General features: G+C 34.0%; 2 protein-coding genes, 1 long non-coding RNA gene and 2 other non-coding genes across 5 annotated transcripts; 2 read left to right on the top strand and 3 right to left on the bottom strand.

The window, feature by feature from the left end:
- Window positions 1-8,004: 8,004 nt before the first annotated feature.
- On the bottom strand, window positions 8,005-9,637 carry LOC146958590 (Leucine-rich repeat (LRR) family protein). Its single transcript, XM_085740109.1, has one exon. The coding sequence runs from the start codon at window positions 9,615-9,617 to the stop codon at window positions 8,331-8,333; it is 1,287 nt and encodes a 428-aa protein (XP_085596235.1). The 5' UTR covers window positions 9,618-9,637; the 3' UTR covers window positions 8,005-8,330.
- Window positions 9,638-14,352: 4,715 nt separating this feature from the next.
- On the bottom strand, window positions 14,353-17,042 carry IQD19 (IQ-domain 19). The gene is made up of 4 exons (XM_085740108.1): window positions 16,468-17,042; window positions 16,011-16,235; window positions 14,804-15,475; window positions 14,353-14,690 (listed from the first exon to the last, which is right to left on the bottom strand). The coding sequence occupies exons 1-4, from the start codon at window positions 16,921-16,923 to the stop codon at window positions 14,670-14,672; spliced, it is 1,374 nt and encodes a 457-aa protein (XP_085596234.1). The 5' UTR covers window positions 16,924-17,042; the 3' UTR covers window positions 14,353-14,669.
- Window positions 17,043-18,656: 1,614 nt separating this feature from the next.
- LOC146958587 (uncharacterized) lies at window positions 18,657-22,734 on the bottom strand. Its single transcript, XR_015024684.1, has 2 exons — window positions 19,530-22,734; window positions 18,657-18,967 (listed from the first exon to the last, which is right to left on the bottom strand). It is a non-coding gene; the product is annotated as an uncharacterized LOC146958587 (long non-coding RNA).
- LOC146958588 (signal recognition particle RNA) lies at window positions 20,493-20,796 on the top strand. Its single transcript, XR_015025230.1, has one exon.
- LOC146958586 (signal recognition particle RNA) lies at window positions 22,690-23,004 on the top strand. The gene has a single exon (XR_015025035.1).
- The last annotated feature ends 1,179 nt before the right edge of the window (window positions 23,005-24,183 follow it).

Raw genomic sequence — 24,183 nt, 5'->3', positions numbered from 1 at the left:
TGAAGGGGATTCGCCGGTCATTCCTTATTGCATCCAATTACAGTTATTGGTGGGGGCGAATCGAACCTAAAGGTTAGTGTGGCAACCCCATACGCTTTGAGTTTTACATGCATAATCATTAAACATTTCAGGTTTCAAGTGCAGCAGCCTCTTCCCAACAAACAAGATATATAACAATCTTTAGGTTCGATTTCTATGGCTGCTTCATTGAAAGAAATGACTTCTGACTTTGTTAAGTTGGAAAAGTTTGATGGGGGAAATTTCATCCGCTGGCAGAAGAAGATGAAGTTTCTTCTTACAACATTGAAAGTGGCATACGTTCTGAACATGGCAAGGCCTGAAGAGAAGGATGATGAAACCGTTGCTGAGACAAGAGACAGACATAAATGGGACAACGATGATTACATCTGCTTGGGACATATCCTGAATGGTATGTCTGACTCTCTATTCGATATCTACCAGAGCAGCCCTTCTGCAAAAGACTTGTGGGACAAATTGGAAACCAGATACATGCGTGAAGACGCAACAAGTAAGAAATTCCTTGTCTCTCATTTTAATAATTACAAAATGGTAGATAATAAGTCTGTTATGGAACAATTATATGAGATTGAACGTATTCTTAACAACTACAAACAACATAACATGAATATGGATGAAACAATTATTGTATCATCCATAATTGACAAACTTCCTCCTTCATGGAAAGATTTCAAACGAACCATGAAGCATAAGAAGGAAGACATTTCTCTTGAGCAACTTGGCAATCACCTTCGTTTAGAAGAAGAATACCGAAAACAAGAAGGTATTAAGAATCATGTTACTCAAGAGAAGGTTCATGTTATGGAAGAAGGAAATTCAAGCAAATCTTCCAAAAAAAGAAATCATGAAAATGATAAGTCTCATCAAAACCACAATGGTAATAACAACAAAAAGAAAAGGAAAGGTGAATGTTACTTTTGTGGGAAAGAAGGACACTTCAAGAATGAGTGCAGGTTCTTTAAAAAGAAGAACAAAGAAAAGAATTCAAGGGCAACAAATGATGATTTTGTTGCGGTCATTTCTGAAATCAACATGATTGAAGATGTTGATTCTTGGTGGATAGACTCTGGTGCTACTCGCCATGTGTGCAAAAACAAGAAAATGTTCAAGACCATCAATGAAGATGGGAGTGTTTTGTACATGGGAAATGCTTCAACTGTGCAAGTCCAAGGAAAAGGGACCATAGAGATTGAATTCACTTCTGGAAAAACACTTACTCTTAAAGATGTATTTTATGTTCCTGAAGTTAGGAAGAACTTGATTTCTGTACCATTACTTAATAAGAATGGGTTCAAATCTGTATTTGAGGGAGATAAATTTATCCTCTCAAAGGGGGGTGTGTTTGTAGGAAAGGGATACTTGTGTGAGAATATGTTCAAATGTAATGTTGCAAATATTAATAATAATAATAATATGATTTCTGCTTATATTGTTGAGTCTTGTGAGTTATGGCATATGCGATTAGGACATGTTAATTTTAGAAAATTGGAGGATATGATGAAATCAAATCTAATTCCTAATTTTGATAAAAACTTTGATTCATGTACTACTTGCATGTTGACTAAAATTACAAGACAACCTTTTAAAAGTGTTAAAAGAAGTTCTAGGGTGCTAGATTTAATTCATTCAGATGTATGTGATTTACATGGTTGGCCCACCATTGGTGGTAAAAAGTATTTTGTTACTTTCATTGATGATTGCACTCGATTTTGTTATGTTTATTTAATGCATTCAAAAGATGAAGTCTTAGATAAATTCAAAATATTTAAAGCACAAGTAGAACTTCAACATGAAACTTTCATTAAATGCTTTAGAAGTGATAGGGGAGGAGAGTTCTATCATCCGAGTTATTTTGAATCCACTGGTATTGTGCATCAAGTAACTGCACCATACACCCCACAACAAAATGGAATAGCAGAAAGGAAGAATAGGACTTTGGTAGAAATGGTTAATGCCATGTTGTCCTATTCTGGATTATCTAAAGGATATTGGGGTGAAGCAATGCTAACAGCATGTTACATCCTCAATAGGGTTCCAAACAAAAGGAACAAAATAACCCCATATGAACTTTGGAAACAAAGGAAGCCGACTCTTAATTATTTAAAAGTTTGGGGTTGTAGAGCAATTGTGAAAGTGCCTGAACCAAAAAGAAAGAAATTGGGTGAAAGAGGGATTGAATGTGTATTTTTAGGCTATGCAGAAAATAGCAAAGCATACAGATTCTTGACTATTGAATCGAATGACTCATATTCTGTTAATACAGTAATTGAGTCAAGAGATGCAATTTTTCAAGAAGATAGATTTAACTCAATTTCTTATCCCAAGGATATTGTTCATTCTAATGTACAAAATTTAGAAAACAATGAATCTAATGTAGATACATTGGATGGTTCAGAACTTAGAAGAAGTAAGAGGATCCGGAAAGAGAAAGATTTTGGATCTGATTTCTTCATGTTTCTTGTAGAAGGAACAGGTAAATCCATAAATAGTTATGGACCAATTTGCTTTAACCTTGAGAGTGATCCGGTAACATATGAAGAGGCTATAAAATCTCAAGATTCAGCCTTTTGGAAAGAAGCTATTCAAGAAGAAATGGATTCAATTATGGGTAATAAAACTTGGAAAGTGGTAGATCTCCCACCCGGATCCAAACCGATAGGTTGTAAATGGATCTTTAAAAGGAAAATGAAAGTGGATGGTACCATTGATAAATTCAAGGCTAGACTAGTTGCTAAAGGATTTACACAAAAAGAAGGCATTGATTATTTTGATACATATGCACCTGTTGCAAGAATTGCATCAATCAGAATGCTAATTGCACTGGCATCCATCCATAAGTTTGTAATCCATCAAATGGATGTTAAAACTGCTTTCCTAAATGGAGAGTTGGATGAAGAGGTATATATGAAACAACCGGAAGGGTTTGTGATCAAAGGTCAAGAAGATAAAGTGTGTAAATTATCTAAGTCTTTATATGGGTTGAAACAAGCACCCAAACAATGGCACCAAAAGTTTGACCAAGTTGTGTTAGCCAACGGATACATCATAAATGAATCTGACAAGTGTATTTACAGTAAATTCCAAAATGGAAAAGGTGTCATGATTTGCTTATATGTAGATGACATGTTGATCTTTGGTACAAGTATAAATGAGGTAGAAGAAACTAAAGCTTTCTTATCCAAAAATTTTGATATGAAAGATTTAGGAGAAGCTGATGTGATTTTAGGAATTAAAATCATAAGAGATGGTAACCATATTGGTTTATCCCAATCTCATTACATAGAAAAGGTGCTTCAGAAATTCAATCATTTAGATTGTAAACCGATATCTACCCCATTTGACCAAACTGTCAGTTTGCAACCAAACAAAGGTTGTCCGGTGGCACAACTTGAATATTCTAAAGTAATCGGATGCTTGATGTATGCTATGACTTGTACTAGACCTGACATAGCATATGCTGTTGGAAGGTTAAGTCGGTATACTAGCAATCCAAGTAAAGAACACTGGCACGCTGTGAAAAGAGTATTAAAATACTTAAAGGGAACAATGAATTATTGTTTAACATATAGTGGAGACCCTTCTGTTTTGGAAGGATACACAGATGCTAGTTGGGTAACATATGTTGAAGATCATGCTTCCACAAGTGGATGGATCTTTAACCTTGGTGGAGGTGCAATTTCATGGGGTTCAAAGAAACAAACATGCATTGCCGACTCCACCATGGCTGCAGAATTTATTGCATTGGCTGCAGGGAGTAAAGAGGCAGAATGGCTAAGAAATTTATTGTATGACATACCAGTTTGGCAAAAGCCAATGGCGCCAGTATCCATACATTGTGATAGTCAATCCACACTATCAAAAGCTTATAGCCAAGTTTATAATGGGAAATCAAGGCATATTGGTTTAAGACATAGCTATGTAAGAGACTTGATTTCTAATGGAGTAATTTCCATCATGTTCGTAAGAACAGAGAAGAATCTTGCAGATCCTTTGACGAAAGGTCTGACAAAGGATATGGTGTTGAAGACATCATTGGGGATGGGACTCAAGCCCATATCTAATTGATTACCAATAGTGGAAACTCAACCCACACTTGAGTAGCATCAAGTCTTGGGTTCAATGGTGAAAGTACACTATTAGAGTAATTGTAGTACTTGACAATAGATACATCCCAAGGGTAAAAGTACTTGGACCATAAGAAGAAAAAAGGTAGGATGAGGTTTTCCTCTTAATGGACATATAGCATATATTTGCTGGAATGCATACTTATGGGGCATTCCCGATATAGTCTACCTATGTGAGAATGAAGTTTGGCCGCTTCACGGAGTTCAAGGGCTTGACTCTTAAATTCTCATGAAAAGGGATATATGACACAAGGCCTTCTTAATGTGTCATTTTACAAGTCTCTTTATCAACGGTACCGAGATTCTATGTGTAAGTTATGCACACTTGTTCTAATGAATAGTTGGTTCAAAGCTTGCCTACCATACTATTTGGGAATGAGCGAAAACTTAACTTACTAAGTAATGGTTCAAATCGTGAGATACCATTATCTGAAGGCATGGAATTTCCGGATTTATGAGATTTAGTATTTTGAAAATGGTGGGGGATTGTTGGTGATTTCCAAAATAATGGAATCATTATAGATCAAGAGTTGTAAATCTTCATGAGAAGCTTTCATATACATTAGAACCTTTGGCAAAGGGGTGCTTAATGAACCTTAGCATTGGTTCAAGTGTGAATGATCATAACCTTTGGCAAAATGGTGCTTAATGAACCTTAGCATTGGTTCAAGTGTGAATGATCATAACCTTTGGCAAAATGGTGCTTAATGAACCATAACATTGATTCAAGTCAAAGGGGTGCTTTCTCTCATGAAGGGTCATATAATGCACTATAAATACTTGACATTTGGGCATTAATTTGACACACAATTTTGGACAGAATTTTGTTACACTAACAACATAATTCTTCATCATTCTCTTACTATAAATCATCCATCAATTCTCTAATGCATGAGTGAATTGCTGGAACCATAAATCTGTAAAATACTGTTAGGAGATACGCTTGGTGTGGTTGTGCAATACACGTCAAGGAACTCATAGTATCCTGAAGGGGATTCGCCGGTCATTCCTTATTGCATCCAATTACAGTTATTGGTGGGGGCGAATCGAACCTAAAGGTTAGTGTGGCAACCCCATACGCTTTGAGTTTTACATGCATAATCATTAAACATTTCAGGTTTCAAGTGCAGCAGCCTCTTCCCAACAAACAAGATATATAACATATGAGAATGACAATGAAGGAAATTAAGAATTGTAGACTATAAGAGGATTCCATTAGTGATAATGGATGGGTTTGATTTTGTGTTAGGAATGTGAATTTATATAAATGTGTGTATGTTGGAGAAATATTGGAAGGTTAGTGTTTGTTGTGCTGCAAATTGACATTACTCTTATAAAATAATAATGTTATTGGTTTGGTTAGACATTTAAATGGTGTGACATCTAGGCTACCCATGAAAGAATGGTAGGTAATTTACTTCAACCAATGAATATTCACATTTTTAGGTGGTATCCTTCATGGATTTCGTGCATGTGGATTCCCTCCAGTGGAAATCTCTTCCGTCTTCTGCAGTGACATAATCTGTACCATTAATTATCTTCTCTCTCTCATTTTAACATTTAAAATTCCCAACATGCATTAATTTTTAATGGGCAAGATTTCACTGGACTCTGGACTCTCATATGACTTGAGAGGATCCAAACCCGGTAATCTAGAAAAAATCTTTAAATGGACATACATTACATCTATACTGCTTTTGATCATGATTATAATATTTTTATACTTTGAGAAAATGAAGAATGTGTATATTTGGTTAGACTTTTTGCATTCTTTTTCTGTTTTTATATTGAAAATTTACTCTCTAACTTCTAATTCTAATGCTTGAATATTCAACTAGATTAAACTACCTATCATATGTTCAAATGTCTTTTACCATTTTTATTTCTTTGATGAAAGGTTTCAAATTGAATTTGATTTTTTTTTTTTAATTTACTCTGTTTTTTTTGTACTTTTAATTTAAGTTTATTTTGTTTGAGGCTTTGTGGATGAGACTGCCAAAATGAAATCCTGCCGTTTTTTTTTTTTGAAATGACAAATATTATTAACAACGAGCAAACGCAAGACGCGAAAAACTCGAGGAAGGAAGGAAAGAGTAATACAACCGGCGCCGCATATATACGGAACACCTCCCAACTAAACTACCAACCCTTTCTAAATAATAAGGCCAAAGTATACACATGTAGAAGGACCACATGCATACCCTTGCCTCACTATCCTCACAACAATAAAAAAGATCCGCCCAAAAACAGCACAATACCGCTGCCAAAACATTCCCAGGAAGCGCATTACAGTAGCATCAACTACCTACCATGCCCTTACAAAATGGATACTCTAAAATTAACCAAAACAACAATTAAAGGTCAAAGCTTGAGTACACAGTAGAGCCGAAGCATGAGGTAGGGACAAAATGCAGCAACACCATGAAAACACACCACCCCTCATCTCAATAAACAAAGACGAGGGTTCCAACACCATTCATAAAAAAGGCAGGCCGGTATGTTAGTCCTATACAACATCCATCTCCAAGACAAAACTTTAATCTCCTCCACTAACTCTTCCACCTCATAATTAGAATTGTTAAAAAAATTGTCATTCCTTGCTTTCCACAACAACCAAACCGCGGTATGCCAAACTAGCCGCAACCCTTTGATCACCTTCTTGTTTCCACCCTCCCCACACCAACAATCCCAATGAACAAATAAATTCGGAGGAATTATAAAAGAGCAATTCATCCACACCATCAATCTCAACCAAACCGACCTCGCCACCTCACAATGTAAAAAAAGGTAACGCGTTGATCCTTCGACCCTATTGCACAAGACACACAAATTTGAAGCCTCCGTTGGAAGGACATTCCTTAACACAAGGTTATCTTTTGTTGTTATCCGGTTACGAAGTGCCTTCCAAACAAACGTCACCACTTGTGCCGGCTTTATTTAGTATTCAAATACTGTAATTTTACTCAAATTATATATGATATAGGGTCCTATGAAAATAAAATTATGACCCTGGTATAACAAAATTGTATAAGTCATAAGTAGTAATTCAAAGATGTTTTTACAGTTCTGTTTTCCTTTATTTATAATTCAAAGTAGTAATTCAAAATTATATTTTAGGAAATCAGTTTTGTTTTCCTTTATTTATTTTTGTGCAGCTTCAAGAAAACAACAAATAAGATGTTTTTACATTTCTAATCAAATGTCTTCAATTTCACCTAACTGAGAAAAAAGTTATAGTAAGTTGGTGTTGGTATTATATAGGCTTAAATGCTCAATTGGTCTTTTAACTTGATTTCAAGTATCGGTTTGGTCCCATAAGTAATAAAAGGTTCGTTTAGGGACCAAACTAATACTAATTAAATAAGTTAAGAGACCAAACTAATATTAATTAAATAAGTTAAGGGATCAAAATTTAACATTTTTTTGAATTAAATTAATAGAAAGGACCAAATTGTTACTTCAAATAAAGTTAAGAGACCTAAACGGACATTTTATTACTTATGGACCAAACCGATACTTGAAATCGAGTGAAGGGACTAATTGAGCAGCCTATTATATATTTAGCAGCTAGCCTTGCTGAATTATTTTATAAATATTTGACGAGTTTCAATTCAAAATGTTGCATTTGAATTGGCACACTTAGCTATAATTTTTTTTGGTAATTATCAATGATAACGACTTAACATACCCGACATTTATTCATGATACAACAAAAAAAATGAATCACCGTCATTGACCCGGCAAGTGACGATTTTGTTTATAAAGCAAACAATTTTGTCAATTTCACCTAAAACTTGGTTTAGACTTGGAGTTTTTAGAGACAATGGCGAAAACCCGATTCTGCACATTCACAAGCTGAGTTATATTGAATTCAACTATGAGTAATTGAGTATATGTTTTATGTATATATGATGCCTATAACTATGTGTGCAATGACACAGTCATAAGAATTAACAACCCCAATATCTGTTCTCAAATTCAAAACAAAGTTGCCTGACCAACCTTCAATCCAAACAAACGGTTAAAATGGAAATAGCTAAATTCCTACGTTCTTATAATTTATTTTTACAAGAAGAAACATATATGACCAATTAAACACTACCTCTAATTCTTACGTATACCAATTTGGAAGAAAAGAAGAATAAAAAATTCCAAGCTCTTGTCTCATCAGAGATAATGGTAGTAAGCTGCCGGAGGAGGAGGTGGTGAAGGTGGTGGCGGACATGGAGGTGGTGGTGGACAAGGAGATGGTGGCGGAGGAGGAGGAGGGGGTGGTGGTGGTGGAGGAGGAGGAGGGGGAGGTGGAGGAGGTGGTGGTGGCGGTGGAGGTGGAGGTGGTGGTGGTGGAGGTGGCGGTGGAGGAGGGGGCGATGGAGTTACAAAAGAACAACCAACACCACTACAATGAACAGGATGTTTATAAAAAGCATCACACTCATCACTCGATCTTTGCAAAGGCCTATGAGGAATACAATTTTTCCTATCATCCTTATCATCCAACTTCACACAAATCTTTGATTCACCACTAAAATAATTATACGAATACGTTAAATTTTCCAACCTTGGCAATCTACATATACTCTCAGGAATAACACCAGAAAAACTATTATGCGCCACATTCAACTGCTCCAAACTTTTCATTCCACTGATACTTTCAGGCAATTCACCGACAAACTCATTAAAACTAACATCAAACACTGTCACTTTATCCAATTTTCCTATATCATTAGGTAAACAGCCTTTCATTCCGCTCTTCGTCATAATTATTTCGTTGATTGTATCCTTCATATTTGCTATACTCGATGGAATACAACCTTGTATATCATTATTCGCGAACACCACAACAGAAGCTGGCATGTTTCCGAAATTTTCTGGTAAAGAAAATTGGAATTTGTTATTGTTGATGAAAAGTGCATCAAGTTTAAGGTCAAAAAGGCCTTTAGGAACATTTCCTTGAAAATTATTGTATCTTATGTCTAAGAATTTTAATGAAGGAATGCAAAGAACAACCTCAGGAAATGTTCCTGAGAATTTGTTGTTGCTGATGTCTAGTTCATGGAGAAGGTGAAGGTGGTTGAAACTATTGGGGAGTGAACCATAGAAACGGTTTGAGTTTATGTGGAAAAGAGCCAAGTCTGTTAAAAGACCAAGTTGGTCTGGTAATGAACCTGCTATGTTTGCATGGTTTATGTCTATACCAGCAACGGTATTGATGTAAGGATCATCTAGTGACGGTGCACAAAAGATACCTGTGTAGTTGCATACATTTGGGCCATACCAGTTTGAGGTGGTGTTTTCTGGGTCTGAGGTGAATGTGTGCTTCCATGCTTGGAGTGCTATGTAGGCTTTGGTGAGTCTTGGGTTTAGTGGTGGTTGAGATTGGTGTGAGGGGTTGATGGATATGAGAATGACAATGAAGGAAATTAAGAATTGCAGACTATAAGAGGATTCCATTAGTGATAATGGACGGGTTTGATTTTGTGTTATGGGAATGTGAATTTATATAAGGTGTGTGTGTATGTTGGAGAAATATTGGAAGTTTCTGTTTGTTGTGCTGCAAATTGACATTACTCTTGTAAAATAATAATAGTGTGATTGGTTTGGTTAGACATTTAAATGGACATACATTACATCCATACAGCTTTTGATCATGATTATAATATTTTTATACTTTGAGAAAATGAAGAATGTGTATATTTGGTTAGACTTTTTGCATTCTTTTTCTGTTTTTATATTGAAAATTTCTAATTCTAATGCTTGAATATTCAACTAGATTAAACTACCTATCATATGTTCAAATGTCTTTTACCATTTTTATTTCTTTGATGCAAGGTTTCAAATTTAATTTGATTTTAGTTATATACTATAAATTGATTTTTCTGTTTCTTTTGTACTTTTAATTTAAGTTTATTTTGTTTGAGGCTTTGTGGATAGGACTGCTAAATTGGAATACTGCCGGCTTTATTTAGTATTCAAATTATGTAATTTAACTCGATATAGGGTCCTATGAAAATAAAATTATGAAACTGGTATAACAAAATTGTATAAGTCATAAGTGGTAATTCAAAGATGCTTAAGGCTAAGAAAATTATATATCTAATCTAACACTCAACGTGCTATTTAAAATAAAAATAATAGTAGTGACAATTTCAAATTGTGATTTCAGTATATTGAAACAAAATAAAAAATGAAATTAAATGTGTTACATAACTTGAAACAAAATAATTTATTACCACTACAATGCAACTTACCTTTTAATATTATCATTCATACATATGATTATATGACTTCTACTATTTCTGTAAAAAAATAGTTATATTAATAACTAATTTGATTATTTATGGATTCAACTGTGCTGAAAAGGCTATAATGCAGTATTACATGGTGGCAATGAACTGGCATGCAATGTAAACGATGACAATGCTGATGTTTAATTGCATTACATTGTAGAAGACCGGAAGAAAATTGGTGGCTTATATCTCACCAGAAACACGGTTTTTACCATATTTAGCTTATTTATATAAGCACACATGTTTATTTCCTTTGACTACATATATAACTATAGCAATTTGACTTTCATGCATATTTCTTATTTTTAGAAAAATTTCATGCAGTATATTTCAGTAGCAATATACTCACCTACAGTAATTTCACATCGCAGTATATTATAGTACTGTAATAATTTATATATAGCTTTAGAAAATTTGAAGTTCAATTAGAACTAACATTGATGGTATTTAGACGTCCAATAAACACTTTTCAATTCCATATGTCCCTGTTGTTCAAGTAGCTTTCATGTCAGTCTTAGTATTTTTTCATTTTCCTCCTCTTGCAAACTTTGCTGCATATATATGTTGCCTAGTTACATTATTTAATATTGTGACGCTTTTTATTATGCAATTCAACTTATTCAAGTGGCATATATGGATGTGTTATTGTCAACTCTAAAATTTTGTATAATTCAGTTTCTTCCAAAATCACTGTGAAAGCAAAAACCAAGTCTTCATAATTAGTTAAACTGAAGACGGTAGAGTGGGTGATAAAATTCATGGGGAGGAAAAGCTTAGCTACATGGTCAGGTCTATCTAAGCATGGTGGAAATTTAAGGGAGAAAAATTCTTTAAGTCGTTTTCTTGTGATATGAAAACATGTATAATTTTATCCCACTTGTGATAAGAAACTTAATTATAATAATTAAGGATATAGAGATTGAAGAGCCAATCAAAGTCAAACACCATGAGATAACCAAGAAAGAGATTACATCTTATGTCATTATTAATTTTTTGAAATGTACAAGAAGTCAAGAACAAAAGGCCAATGTGTGTATACAAAGCATATCCGTGTGACCGTATCATATTAATTAAAAAAATCAGCTAAATTTAAAGTTTGTGTATTGTGATAATTGTATGTGCTATAGTTCCTAGTATCATTGATATAGTTATGACTCCATAAATTTACCCTCTATATTAAGTGCACTCTAGTTTTAAACAAGACAAGATAGACATGTTTGATGTTTACATAGGACACAATTTGGCATAAGAGACAAATAATGGGCGATTGTATAAAACTCGACGTATATATAGTGCTGTTAGTTTCTAGAATGATTGTATCTTAGTTGAAGTCAATGTACAATATCACCAAAACGTTTTGGACTGAGTAAAACTAAAACACAAATTAACTACACTATATATGTAATATGTCATTCTTTTTAGAAAATTGCTATGAAATATCAATGCCAGCAAACAATTATTATTATTATTATTATTATTTAACTAAGAAGAATTCACAAAATCATGTTATACTTCCTACGAAAGTTCGTGGCAGATTGTGGCCGATATTATCATATGAGTAATAAAGGTATTCAGTAGGTGAAAAAAATGAAAACTAAGATGGAAAGTGAATAAAATAGGACGAAAAGGTTTTCATTTTCTCATATCGTTAGCTTTTCCTTTTGACTAAAATTTTTACACGTTTTATTATTAACTATAGTTGGTAGAGAGCATATAAGAAACTTTCAACTCACTTTTATGGTATAGGAAAAAATTGTCAAGGAGTGCAGATAAGACATTTTATTAATCTTTCAAATACACAAGCAAAGGTATTTTTTTTTATTAATTTAAATAAAATGATACATGTTCCACTTCATTCAGATTTTTTTTTTACCATAATATTGCTATAAAGTTTTCATCGCAGCTTAACAGTTTTGAAATACACAAGGTGAGTTCTTCCACCCCAACCAAATTTTTTTCATATACATGAGCTAGAAACCAAACCCCAACCACATGTTTAAGGACCAATCCATTCCGGGTATTAAGAAATATATTATTGATGTTGTTATAATACATGATTATTTTCCAATACATGCCCCATCAGTAATCTCTGAAGAAGCAGTGTATTCGAGTTAAGAAGATGTATTTGAACTTGGCAATATTTGAACTTGGCAACATTATTACGGCTTTTTGGACTTTGCTCTCTTCCAACTTTGACAACTCTTGGGTGAAGTTTGTTAGGAGACAAGCAAATGCGGTTGCTCATACCCTTGCAGAAGAGACCACATTTCTCGTTAGTTGCACTATTTATTTTCATATACCCAATTGTATCGAGAACTTGATTATTAATGAAATGTTACAAGTACTTTTATCTAAAAAAATGGCCCATTAGTAATCTGCTACATTAATGTATAGGGATTTTTTTTTTTTTTTTTTTTAGATTATACAATCTGAAAAGTGTAAAACAAGTTCAAAAACCCTCAATTTTTGGATTTTATAATTCGGAAATATGGTGTACGAGAATGTTGGAGGTGGTACTAATATATATGATTGACGGCCTACAAGACACAATGAGCAGTACTTTGTAGATTTGTTACAAGATTATGGGCTCTAGTTTTTTGCTTGATGGTTGTTTTTTAGCCCTCTATATCTTTAAAAACAACCTTTAGGAGTTATCTTCCGAATATTATCTTACCAACGATTTGCGTATTTTTTGGGGCCAAAAGAGCAACCATCTCTTTACTTTGAGACATTAAAAGAGGTATAAAGATGACACCGGATCAGCAAGAAAGTAACATTTTGTAATGCTCCAATCATGTATTTAATGCCACCCCCCATTATGTATATGATATCCAGATTTCTACAACCTCAGAAAAACAGTTACACCACCTACTTCAAAATTTCAATTTTGATTACATTTTCTAATTGCACTCAAGATCACTAGTTCAATTTTGATTATCGTTGTAATTTTCTTTTATTTTTTTTGATAAAATGATTACTTTTGTACTAGTGATGGAAATTAAAAAACATATTGCTCCCTTGGTTCAACTATGATGTGATTTGCAATGCAAATATGCAACATGAAATTGGATCTTGCCTCAACCTCAACTATTGTTCAGTTTCTGAATACAATAACTTTGGGGTTTTTGGCACTGACAGAGACATAGTTAACAGGATTGTGAATAGTTAAAATGCCTCAAAATGCATTCTATCAGAAATTTTCATTAGAGTGCGCGTTAAATCCGAATCTGTGGCAGTACCGATACCACTTTGTATGGATGTCATTAACATGCAGTGCTAGCACTCATGATAAAATCATGAAAATTTCTGTCAACAAAATGTACTAGTATATGTACTTTTGTGGTTTGTAGTGCACTTGTTAGTATTTAACCTCAACTATAGGGATGTAAATAAAAACAAAGGGAAATTAAAATCTGTGACATTAATTGATTTACCAGGTTGCAGGTTAATCAAGCTAGCAAATTTATATGTAGTCAACTAGCTTCAACGGCATTTATGAATGCTGATCATGATTATCTTTGCTCAGGATAATGCTATTTTTCGCGAATTAGAATCTCGCAACCTATCGTGACATGTATTTCATCCATGCATTTTTTATCAACTTCCATCTTTTCCATAACTCCCCGTGAATTCCGCTCAGGTCTGATTCTTCATTGGTTCATTTCTATTTCGTGATGCGTTAGTGATAATTTCTTTCGTTGTATATAACATTGATGTTTTACTTACCAGTCATCACTCACATAAACTATTAATTCAGGCTATTTAAAAGCAAGGGTCTTTGTCTAAGGGTACTAAGTGTTGACATTTTGACATCAATTAACATGTGGTCCTTGCCCTCTTGAAGAATATTTGTCAACTAGTGATGGACCAAGTAAATCATCAAAGAAAATAAACAACTCTTTAGTAAAACAGTGCTGCTATGATATATATCTAATTAACTTGGTAACATTTATACATGATAAAAAAAAAAACCATTACAAATCCTTCACACAAATGTAATCCAGACAGTACAAACAATGAATATAAGAAAAAACTCTACATAAGTTGTACTTTCAATAAATCCCAGCACTCTATATCATAAAAAACAGAACTTATATTTTCTTTGGAACTCTAAAAGGAAAAGATGAACTCAGAAACCTTAAAACCTCAATGCTTACGTTTTTGTTGGTCTTGTCTTGCATTGTGACTTCTATTTAGTGTTGCACAAGGTACACACTCAGTACCTATCTCCCTCTGGCTGCAATCAAAACAATGTAATAAAGCGATTAATGACTTATCCGATATATATTTTTCTTCTTGAACATAATTTTTCTTAATGTTTTGTACGATAAAAAAATTAGTACTACTCACATCATATGCAACAAGGGATCTGCAGTAATTAGTGTTTGTGAGCATTGTACTTGTCGAACCACACTCGCTGTCTTTGAGTGAAACCGCCGATCTGTCAAGCTTAATTGACCATGGATATTGGTAGTTCTGAGCAGCTGCACCTACTTGTGAAGATGATCTTTGCATCCTCACTGGCCTAGGAACATTTCTTCCTTCAACCGAAATTCTTCGCCGACTCAGTTGCCTCTCAAATGAATCTGGCCTTTGTTTTGGTGCACTTTGTGATCTAACTTTAGCCCTTGATGATTCTGTATTAGCCATGTAACTTGGATACAAAGGGTAGTCATAGGACATTTGTTCTGCATAAGATGGCCTAGGGAAAGCAAAAGGATGATTTGATTCATCTGTTTTTGATATAGCAGAATAACATTGAGGACTGCTTTGAGCTGTACTGAAACAATCCTCAAAATGGCCACTGTATGCTTTTGGACTCAATTCTGTTAAAGCTGATGGAGCTGGTGATACTTTGTAGTTTTCTTCTTTTGAGTAGGAACCATTTATGGAATATCTATTTTCAGATTGTTCATAATGTTGTCTATTTACACTGCTGCTTCTGCTTGTAGAGTTGCCTTTTGATTCACAAAAATCCATCTCCACAATCTTGATGTTGTCTTCCAAGCCTCTGTCCATTTCCTATATGCACAAAACCACATTTCATTTCATGACCAAAACTACTTCATTTTGTTCCTCATTTGTATACACTAAACAATTTTATAATGTAACATGTTTTACTTTGGATTTTACAACACACAAAAGAAAAAAATTTCTAGGCACTAATTGAGTTTTAAGAATAAGTTTGTTAATTCCAGTGACCTGTGAAACACTAAAACAGACACCGGACATGATACTATGCTTACACATACACACTGGTGTCGTGTCGGTCTGAGATACTGTAACTTGCTGGATGCTGGGACACATTTTCAGTATAAAGTGTGGTGCTATGGCTCATGATAGAGTACCACTTTAACTAATGCAAAATTAAATTTGTTACTTTCTTTACCTACAAAATTTATGTATCAAATTGAAAATACACTTGAATTAAATGTTGTTTTCAATTCGATAGATAATTTCCAATTATGTTTATGATATCAATTCAGAAAATTTCAGCAATCAAATTCAAATTGCTAAGAAAAGATAATTATTAATTAGTAGTAGTAAGAGAACTAACATTATATATTTGCCTGAATAAGTCATTTTCCATAGCATTTCTGTGATTTAGATTAGGCTTTCCTTCTGACACCATTCGGATCCTTTGAGCACGAGCTCTAGCTTGTGCTGTGACCAAAGCCTGCATACATCTGAGTGTTGCCTTTGCTTGTTTTCTCACCAAGTGACCCCTTATCAGTGCCTGCAACTTCACCAATCCTCTTAAAGCACGCAATGCCTTTCTTGCCTGTCACACAAACATTCACAAATCATAAGTATTTCAGTCCTTGAAATTGTATAGTAGGGCAAATTTGAAGGACTAAACTGGCCGACCCTTAAATCGTGGCGATAAATTTGGAAAAACAACTAAATTATCTGACATTGTTCACTTTAAGGGACTAAATTACTATTTCGCAAATTTTAAAGACTAAATTGACCGACCTTTAAAATTTTAAGGACTCGGAAAACTAACTTCATACCAAGTGAGATCGAAAGACGCATTGAATTTTAACAGCAGCAGCATCTTCAATACTTTTAGATGTTTCATTTGAACCAGAAGTTAACCGGATCACAGCAGCTGCAGCTTGTGCAGCTGCCACTGCTGCATCAGCTGCCGCAGCCGTAGCAGCAGCCACAGCAATGGCATGATTCCTTTGCTCATTCTGAATATCAATGACAGTACTTTGCACTGTCATTGAAGAAGTAATTTCGGAATTATTCAATTCCTTGGAAGCTGTCGGTGTAGCTGTTGCCGATGATCTTCTAAAACTCCATCTCTTCTTCTCTTTTGAGGCTGTTGTTGAAACAGGAGTAGTTGGATTTTCTGTTCCATTTGAAAAATTCTGGTTTGTGTTACATTTTTCCTTCTCTTTTTCTTTGTCTTTGTCTTTCTTCCCTGTCAACAAGTTTTTAAGCCATTTACCTTTTTTTCCCATCTCTTTCTCTCAAGTACCTAGTAAACTAACAACATGGATTGTTGCAACTACCTATAAGAAAGTTGCAAAATGATTTTATTTGTAGATCTCTTGGCATCTATAATTGACAAGTTGCTTTCAGTACTATATATGGTTGTGATGGAATTATTATATAACACTATTTTATTTTACAGCCTAAACTAACTGTTACATCAAATCTTTTTCTTTTTTTGGCACTAAATGTTAACTACCATTTCATGTAATTAAGTAAAGTCCTTGACAAGAAAAAAAAAAAGAGATTCCTTACCCTCTAAAGTGTAAAAGAATTTTTTTAAGTGTCCCCACAACATTGACAGCATAGGGAATAAATGACTGTCACTCAAGGGTGTTTTGGTGATTTCAAATGCATGTGGGTTAATATGGAATGGGGTGGATCAGAAAGCATGTGATAATAGGTGAAGAACATGCAGCATCCCTGTAAAATACTCAAAATTAATTTTGTATTAAGAGTTGGAGGTTTATTGTAGGGGTCATGAAGTATAGAAAATTAGAAGAAGTTTGTGGGATCCACTCAAAAGTGATTGGGTAGGGGTCTGAGTTTTTGCACGTGCCCTTCCTATCCGTGTGTAGTCAAGAATAATGTTATCTGTGACCATCAAATTTGATTATTTTAGATAAGTTAAATTTTATGGTTCCTAAAAAAAAATCTTGTATTTTATTTTTTTTAAAATGTTACTCTTATAATGAAAGCAAGGGATTAGATACTGGTTTATTTTTCATGATACCAAGACCTTGCTAGAAGTCATCATAACCTTTACAGTTCCTAAGGATTCATAATCATAAGAGCTTTTATGCTGTATGGTATGCTGAGTAGAATGTGACATTGATAACAACAATTCCATGTTAGCTTGCAAAACAAACTGGGAACCGTACGTGAAGTTATAGTGATGTCAATTGCCAGATGTTTTAAATAGTTTCATCAATGAAACAATTAATGTTACAGTTTCAGATTATGATAGTAGTTATGAATGAAATTGGTCACCCATACCAAACTTCAAAGTTAGATTGCTTAGCTTCAATGGTGACTAAATGATGTCTTATTTGAGCCCCTTACTTAACATAACACAAGTTATAGATACTTGAACCCCTTAACTATTTAGTTTAGGGCTCGATAAACAAATAAATGATGAATTACTAGAGTACTTGATCCATGTGTTAAAACTTAATTATATTAATTGTTCTTATTAGGTTTCTAAACTAAATCTAACCCAACCTTACAAAATTGGTGTCTGAATATAACAAATGATGGATGGTGTGAAATGATAGGATTGATATCATATTAAATTTTTATATCAAGTCTAACTGACAAATAATTCTTGTGTGGACACAAGATTTAGACACATTATTTGATCACACACTCATAAAAATACACATCATATAATAATTTAAAAATTAAATATTATTTTATTATTATTTTTCTTTATTTTTGTTTTGTACGAGTGTCCAAAATATGTCCCAATCTTCATGTCCATATTAAAATTATTCCTAATTCACCCTTAAAAATTGAACTTGTAAAGTGAAGGATACCCCTCTTTATAAACTATCATCATTCTTTATCTTTTAGTAATGTGGCAGCAGGGTTTTTCTCTATAGTTTTATTTATATTTTTTCTTTAATTTGTGTGAAATAATAGAAATATGCCAGTCATAATAGAATGGATGGACATGGAGTAAATGTAACCGATTCTCAATAAATTGCATGCAAATAATGTATCCACCAGAATCCATTTAACAAAAGGGACATAAGTCTAATAAACCAGGGATTGCCGTTAAACATAGGTATACATCAAATTAATAGGTCTAGGCCCATCTTATTCATAATAGAGTAAGTAATTAATTTGCATATTTGTTTTGATCTGAAGGATATATTTTCATATACAAACCACTAGTTGGCAATCACATGGCATGTTTACATATGCTCCCTCATTTTACTAGGTGTTCTGTTGGAGGAAACACCACCTTTGGAATTTTCCTCATTGCCTTCTCTATGATGTATACCCTTAATTCTGTAAAATTGAACATGTTATTTGCAAATCACTCTAAACCATAGCAATGTTAAATAGTACATATATATAAAAGGTAAATGTCGGTAACAACTGCAAATATGTTTCTTGAGTCTTTAACCTTAGTTGAATATATAATATCAATAATTTATACAAAAGAAAAAGAGGAGACAAAAACAAAAAACAATAATTTATTTTGTTACAATATTTTGATGAAAAATTTGCTTCTATTCTATGGTTAAAAACTAGTATGGCAATCATTCAACGAATCCAACCCAAAAGTCCAAAAGCATGTAATATAAGATGGGCCAGTGATGATGCATTTTCTTGGAAAGTTCTTATATGGTACGTAAAGAAGACATGTTTAAAACATAATCTGATATCTGAATGCAGAAGATCCTCTCCAAGTGGGGCCTGTAGGAGAGTCCAAAGTTTTGATTTAATTTCTCTTCTACCCCATGTGGATGTAGTCAACAATAACATATCCTTTCAAAGACATTCTGTTATTCATTACATAATAATACTTGACTTAAAACAAAATAATGGAGTTTAAATTGTTTATTACCTTGTTTAGAATACTAAAACAAGGGACAATACAAGGCACAGGCTTTGAATCAACAACTTTGGAGAATCTTGTGTATGGCTAATAATGCTGTTCACATGGGTTTCAAAGGATTACAATATCAGATACTGTTTGATTGGAGATAAATCCTTTGATTCCTGGCTTGGTACTAACATACCAGCTAATCGGAGAACATGATAGCTGCTAGTGCATGCTTGGTAAGTTCTGAAGCACTAGGAAAAACAAGTATATAAGATCATTTTTGACAGTAGAAATACACTCCAGAAATTAAAAAAATTATGGATGAATTTAATTTACATGTATGATGATGGGAATTTTTAAATACATTCATTCAATTACATATTAGGTTTGTATACCCCATGTTGCAAAATTAGTTTAATATTAAGAAAATATGTGACAGTAAACAATATTTTAGTATGTTAATGCTTAAATTGTCATTGTATTTAGAAAATGACACTAAACAATTAGTGTGCTCGTTTTTCACAATCTGGTGCTGATAGTTTGGTCTAAAGAATGATCTGTTTTACATGATCATCAACTAATTAAGATGTTGTTTTGCCCATAAGTGATTCTAACCCACACTCACATCACGTGTAAATTGTGAAAAAGATTACAATTCAAATGAACTTTGGAGGAGTCTTCTGCACCCTTATACAAATATCATTCCTCAAAAGTCTCTGTCTTCCTGTACCATAGAATCAGATATATATGTGTAGGAATTAGGACAGTCTTAGAAAGAGACCTCGAAAGCTTAAACACAATGAAGCCTTGAAACCAACAGCAATAAAATTAGCATAGCATCTTAATTCAAAAGCTTAGGCCCAGCAATGAAAGTTGAACATGCTGGAAGGGGAAGAAGTTTTAGTTAACATATTTATTAGTCCCACATCGTCTATTTCATGAAAGAAATAAGTCTTTATAAGCTTCTGACAAGGCTGTCAGCTTGCCGAGTTGGGTAACTTCAACTTGTAACCCAAGTGGGGGCATCAAGGTGGTGGAACATGGTTTAGGATTTGCCAGGTTGGGTTGGTGGCTGCACCATGCTGGCCTGCCCACTCCAAGTTGAGAGTTGGCCAATGGGACCTAGGCGAAGGCTTGAGTCTCCTTGGTCCTGGACTGGAGGGCACTGTGTGAGGCTGGTTTCACAGAGCAGCAAACACCTCCGGCTCTTGACAGTGGAGGGATAACAGGCTGCTGCACTTCTAGCCCAATATGCCTGGTGAGCCTAGCCACCTGAACCACCATTTTTTTGTTGCCTGGTGAGCCTAGCCAACTTGTTCCATAATCCATTGTGAAATTAAGGTGTGACATTATATTAGTTTTTATCAAATCTCTAATGTTTCAGCATCCATATGCTAATGTCATGAATCAACATGCTTTTAAGATATGTACTACCATATGTTCTCACTTTTACAACTAATACATTCAATTTTAGCATGTATGGTAATTTGTCATGCTTTTTTTTCATTTCAGATACAAAAATTAGCCAGGAGTGTTGATGCTAACTGCAGATTTGTAGTGCACACTTCTCTTACCCTGACATAAACTATTGTTTCTGGTTTTTCGGTCAATTTAGAATAATATGTGATAATAATCTTTTTAACTTCCAAGTCTTATTTTGCTGTTTGACACCACAAACGAGATAGAGTAGAGACTATAAATCATACAAGATTGACTACGAAATTACGAAATAAGAGTCACTCCTTTTCACTTTCCCTCTATATGTTTCCAGCCTTCTCTTCATTTCTCTCTTTTACCTGCTGATGTATATTTGTGGATTGTGATAGGATAAGTTAAAGCACCTCATGTGTAAGATAATTGGTAATCTATAGGATTAGGATTTTTCTATGTCAAAATTCTAAATGTTAATTTTTCATTCATTCAACCATTTTTTTTTTGTTTTTTTTTTTTTTTTTTCTATTCTATTCCATTGTGATTCATTCAACCATTTGAGTTTTATGGTTTCTCTTAAATAAACATTTTTTTGACCAAACAATGAATTATTTTTTTGACAAAAACAATGAATTGTTTTACAAAGGAGTAATTACACTGAATGATAAAAATGTTGCAGTAGGTTTAAAAGAATGATTAAATTTGTAAAGAAGTAGGACTGTGGATGTTGAATTTACAAGTGAAACCATGACAACTTTTTTTGGGTTAAATATGGTTTTGTTCTTCATAAATATCCAAATTTTTCGTTTTAGGTCTCCTTAAAAAAAAAATCAACTTTTGGTCCACTAAAAAATTTACGTCATCACTTTTTGTGCAGTTTGCTTGGTTTTTGAAAAAGAAATCTAAAATCCAATCCGATTATAAACATTCGAACATATCCAACAATATTCAATTTTCTACAGTTTTTTTTTTATCAAGTTGCAATTTTGTTCGAATATGAACACAAATAAGATTAAGATATGTATGCATATCAAATACATTTTTAAAGCGGTAAGATTTTGAAAATGATTTAATTTATAAATATTAGTTTTAATTGCGATATATAAACAAAAATGACACTGTAGCTATATTGGTTGAAAAAAACTTGAGTGTTCATCAAACAACTTACAATGGAATTAATTCAACATTAAGAAAATATATGACAGTAAACCACCTTTTTAGTACCTTAAGAGTTAAGGCTTAAACTTTCATTGTATTTAGAAAATGACACTAAACAATTCTTATGCTTGTTTTTTCACAATCTGGTGTTGATAGTTTGGTCTAATGAATGATCTGTTTTACATGATCATTAACTAATTAAGATGTTGTTTTGCCCAGAAAATTGTGGTGATTCTAACCTCACATCACATGTAAATTGTGAAATGGAATACAATTAAAATGAACTTTGGAGGAGTCTTCTACACCATTATAAAAGTCTATATATGTCTTCCTCTACCATAGCATCAGATATATATGTGTGTAGGAATTAGGACAGTCTTAGAAGGAGAGCTCAAAAGCTTAAACACAATGAAGCCTTGAAACCTACAGCAATAAAATTAGTATAGCATCTTAATTCAAAAGCTTAGGCCAGCAATGAAAGTTGAACATGCTGGAAGGGGAAGAAGTTTTAGTTAACATATTTATTAGTCCCACATCGTCTATTTCATGAAAGAAATAAGTCTTTATAAGCTTCTGACAAGGCTGTCAGCTTGCCGAGTTGGGTAACTTGGGTAACTTCAACTTGTAACCCAGGTGGGGGCATCAAGGTGGTGGAACATGGCTCAGGATTTGCCAGGTTGGGTTGGTGGCTGCACCATGCTGGCCTGCCCACTCCAAGTTGAGAGTTGGCCAATGGGACCTAGGCGAAGGCTTGAGTCTCCTTGGTCCTGGACTGGAGTGGGCACTGTGTGAGGCTGGTTTCACAGAGCAGCAAACACCTCCGGCTCTTGACAGTGGAGGGACAACAGGCTGCTGTACTTCTAGCCCAATATGCCTGGTGAGCCTAGCCACCTGAACCACCACTTTTTTGTATCTAGTGTCACATCTTCCACACCACTTTTTTGTATCTAGTGTCACATCTTCCATTGGTAAATCAAGTTGTGGTCTATAAACCAATTGATGTTCGAATTTCATATGAATCAATATCTTTTTAAGTCCTGGACTGGAGGGCACTATGTGAGGCTGGTTTCACAGAGCAGCAAACACCTCCGGCTCTTGACAGTCAGGGACGGATCCAGAAATTTCAATAAGTGGGGTCAATATCGTTTATCATAATATGCCTGGTGAGCCTTCAAAATTAATTTGGTTGCACGAATGATAAGAAATAGAGAAATGTTAACGAGTGTCCCCGATGCACTCTTTAAGGACCATACAATATAAGTTTTTTTTTTATTTTTTTTATAGAAATTTGTGTATTTAATGCATTGTAAATTGAAATATTTAACTTTTTTAATAAATATTTTTTAATTTAAAATGTTTAAAGAGTGCCCCAAAAACACTCGTTAACAAGACATTAAAATTAAAAGATATTCAAGTCGGACCCCAATATAAACTTTTCTCACTTACCACTCCACAACTTTTCTTTATCGACTGAAATTCAATCCACATTTTCCTTAGCCTTTAGTCTTTAATACTAAGTAGTATCATGGTGTAATTGCTTGCCTTTAGTGCACTAAACAAGTTTTTGTGGGGGCAATATGAAATTGTATTATGGGGTCATCATCTAAATTTACATAGCTATTGGTTACAAAAGTAATGCACAAGTGGGGTCAAGTGCCCCCAATTAGCACAAGGTAGATCCGTGCCTGTTGACAGTGGAGGGACAACAGGCTGCTGTACTTCTAGCCCAATATGCCTGGTGAGCCTAGCCACCTGAACCACCATTTTTTTGTATCTAGTGTCACATCTTCCATTGGTAAATCAAGTTGTGGTCTATAAACCAATTGATGTTCGAATTTCATATGAATCAATATCTTTTTAAGATATGTAGCACCATATATTCTCACTTTTACAGCAAAAAGATTCGATTTTAGCATATATTGTAATTTGTCATGCTTCTTCATTTATCAGTAGACAATGGTTTTCTTCTATGTAACATTTCAGATCCAAAGGTTAGCCAAGAGTCTTATTCAGATCCTGTCAACTTTGAATAGCATGTGACAATTATCTTTCTAGCTTCAAGTCTTATTTTGCTGTTTGACACCAC

The sequence above is a fragment of the Medicago sativa genome, chromosome 1 (assembly GCF_051527215.1).
Source record: "Medicago sativa cultivar Bolivia chromosome 1, Bolivia_mono, whole genome shotgun sequence".
In the NCBI taxonomy this organism is placed as follows: Eukaryota; Viridiplantae; Streptophyta; class Magnoliopsida; order Fabales; family Fabaceae; genus Medicago; species Medicago sativa.
Note: the sequence above shows the minus strand (reverse complement) of the source record. Positions and strands in the feature narration are given on the sequence as shown.

Excerpts from the sequence above, each read along its gene's own strand:
- LOC146958590 (XM_085740109.1), bottom strand. The coding sequence starts at position 9,617 with ATGGAATCCTCTTATAGTCTGCAATTCTTAATTTCCTTCATTGTCATT.
- IQD19 (XM_085740108.1), bottom strand. The coding sequence starts at position 16,923 with ATGGGAAAAAAAGGTAAATGGCTTAAAAACTTGTTGACAGGGAAGAAA. Across the intron at positions 16,236-16,467 it reads GCGTCTTTCGATCTCACTTG|GCAAGAAAGGCATTGCGTGC; the intron begins GTATGAAGTTAG and ends TTTGTGTGACAG. Across the intron at positions 15,476-16,010 it reads TATTCAGGCAAATATATAAT|GAAATGGACAGAGGCTTGGA; the intron begins GTTAGTTCTCTT and ends TTGTGCATATAG.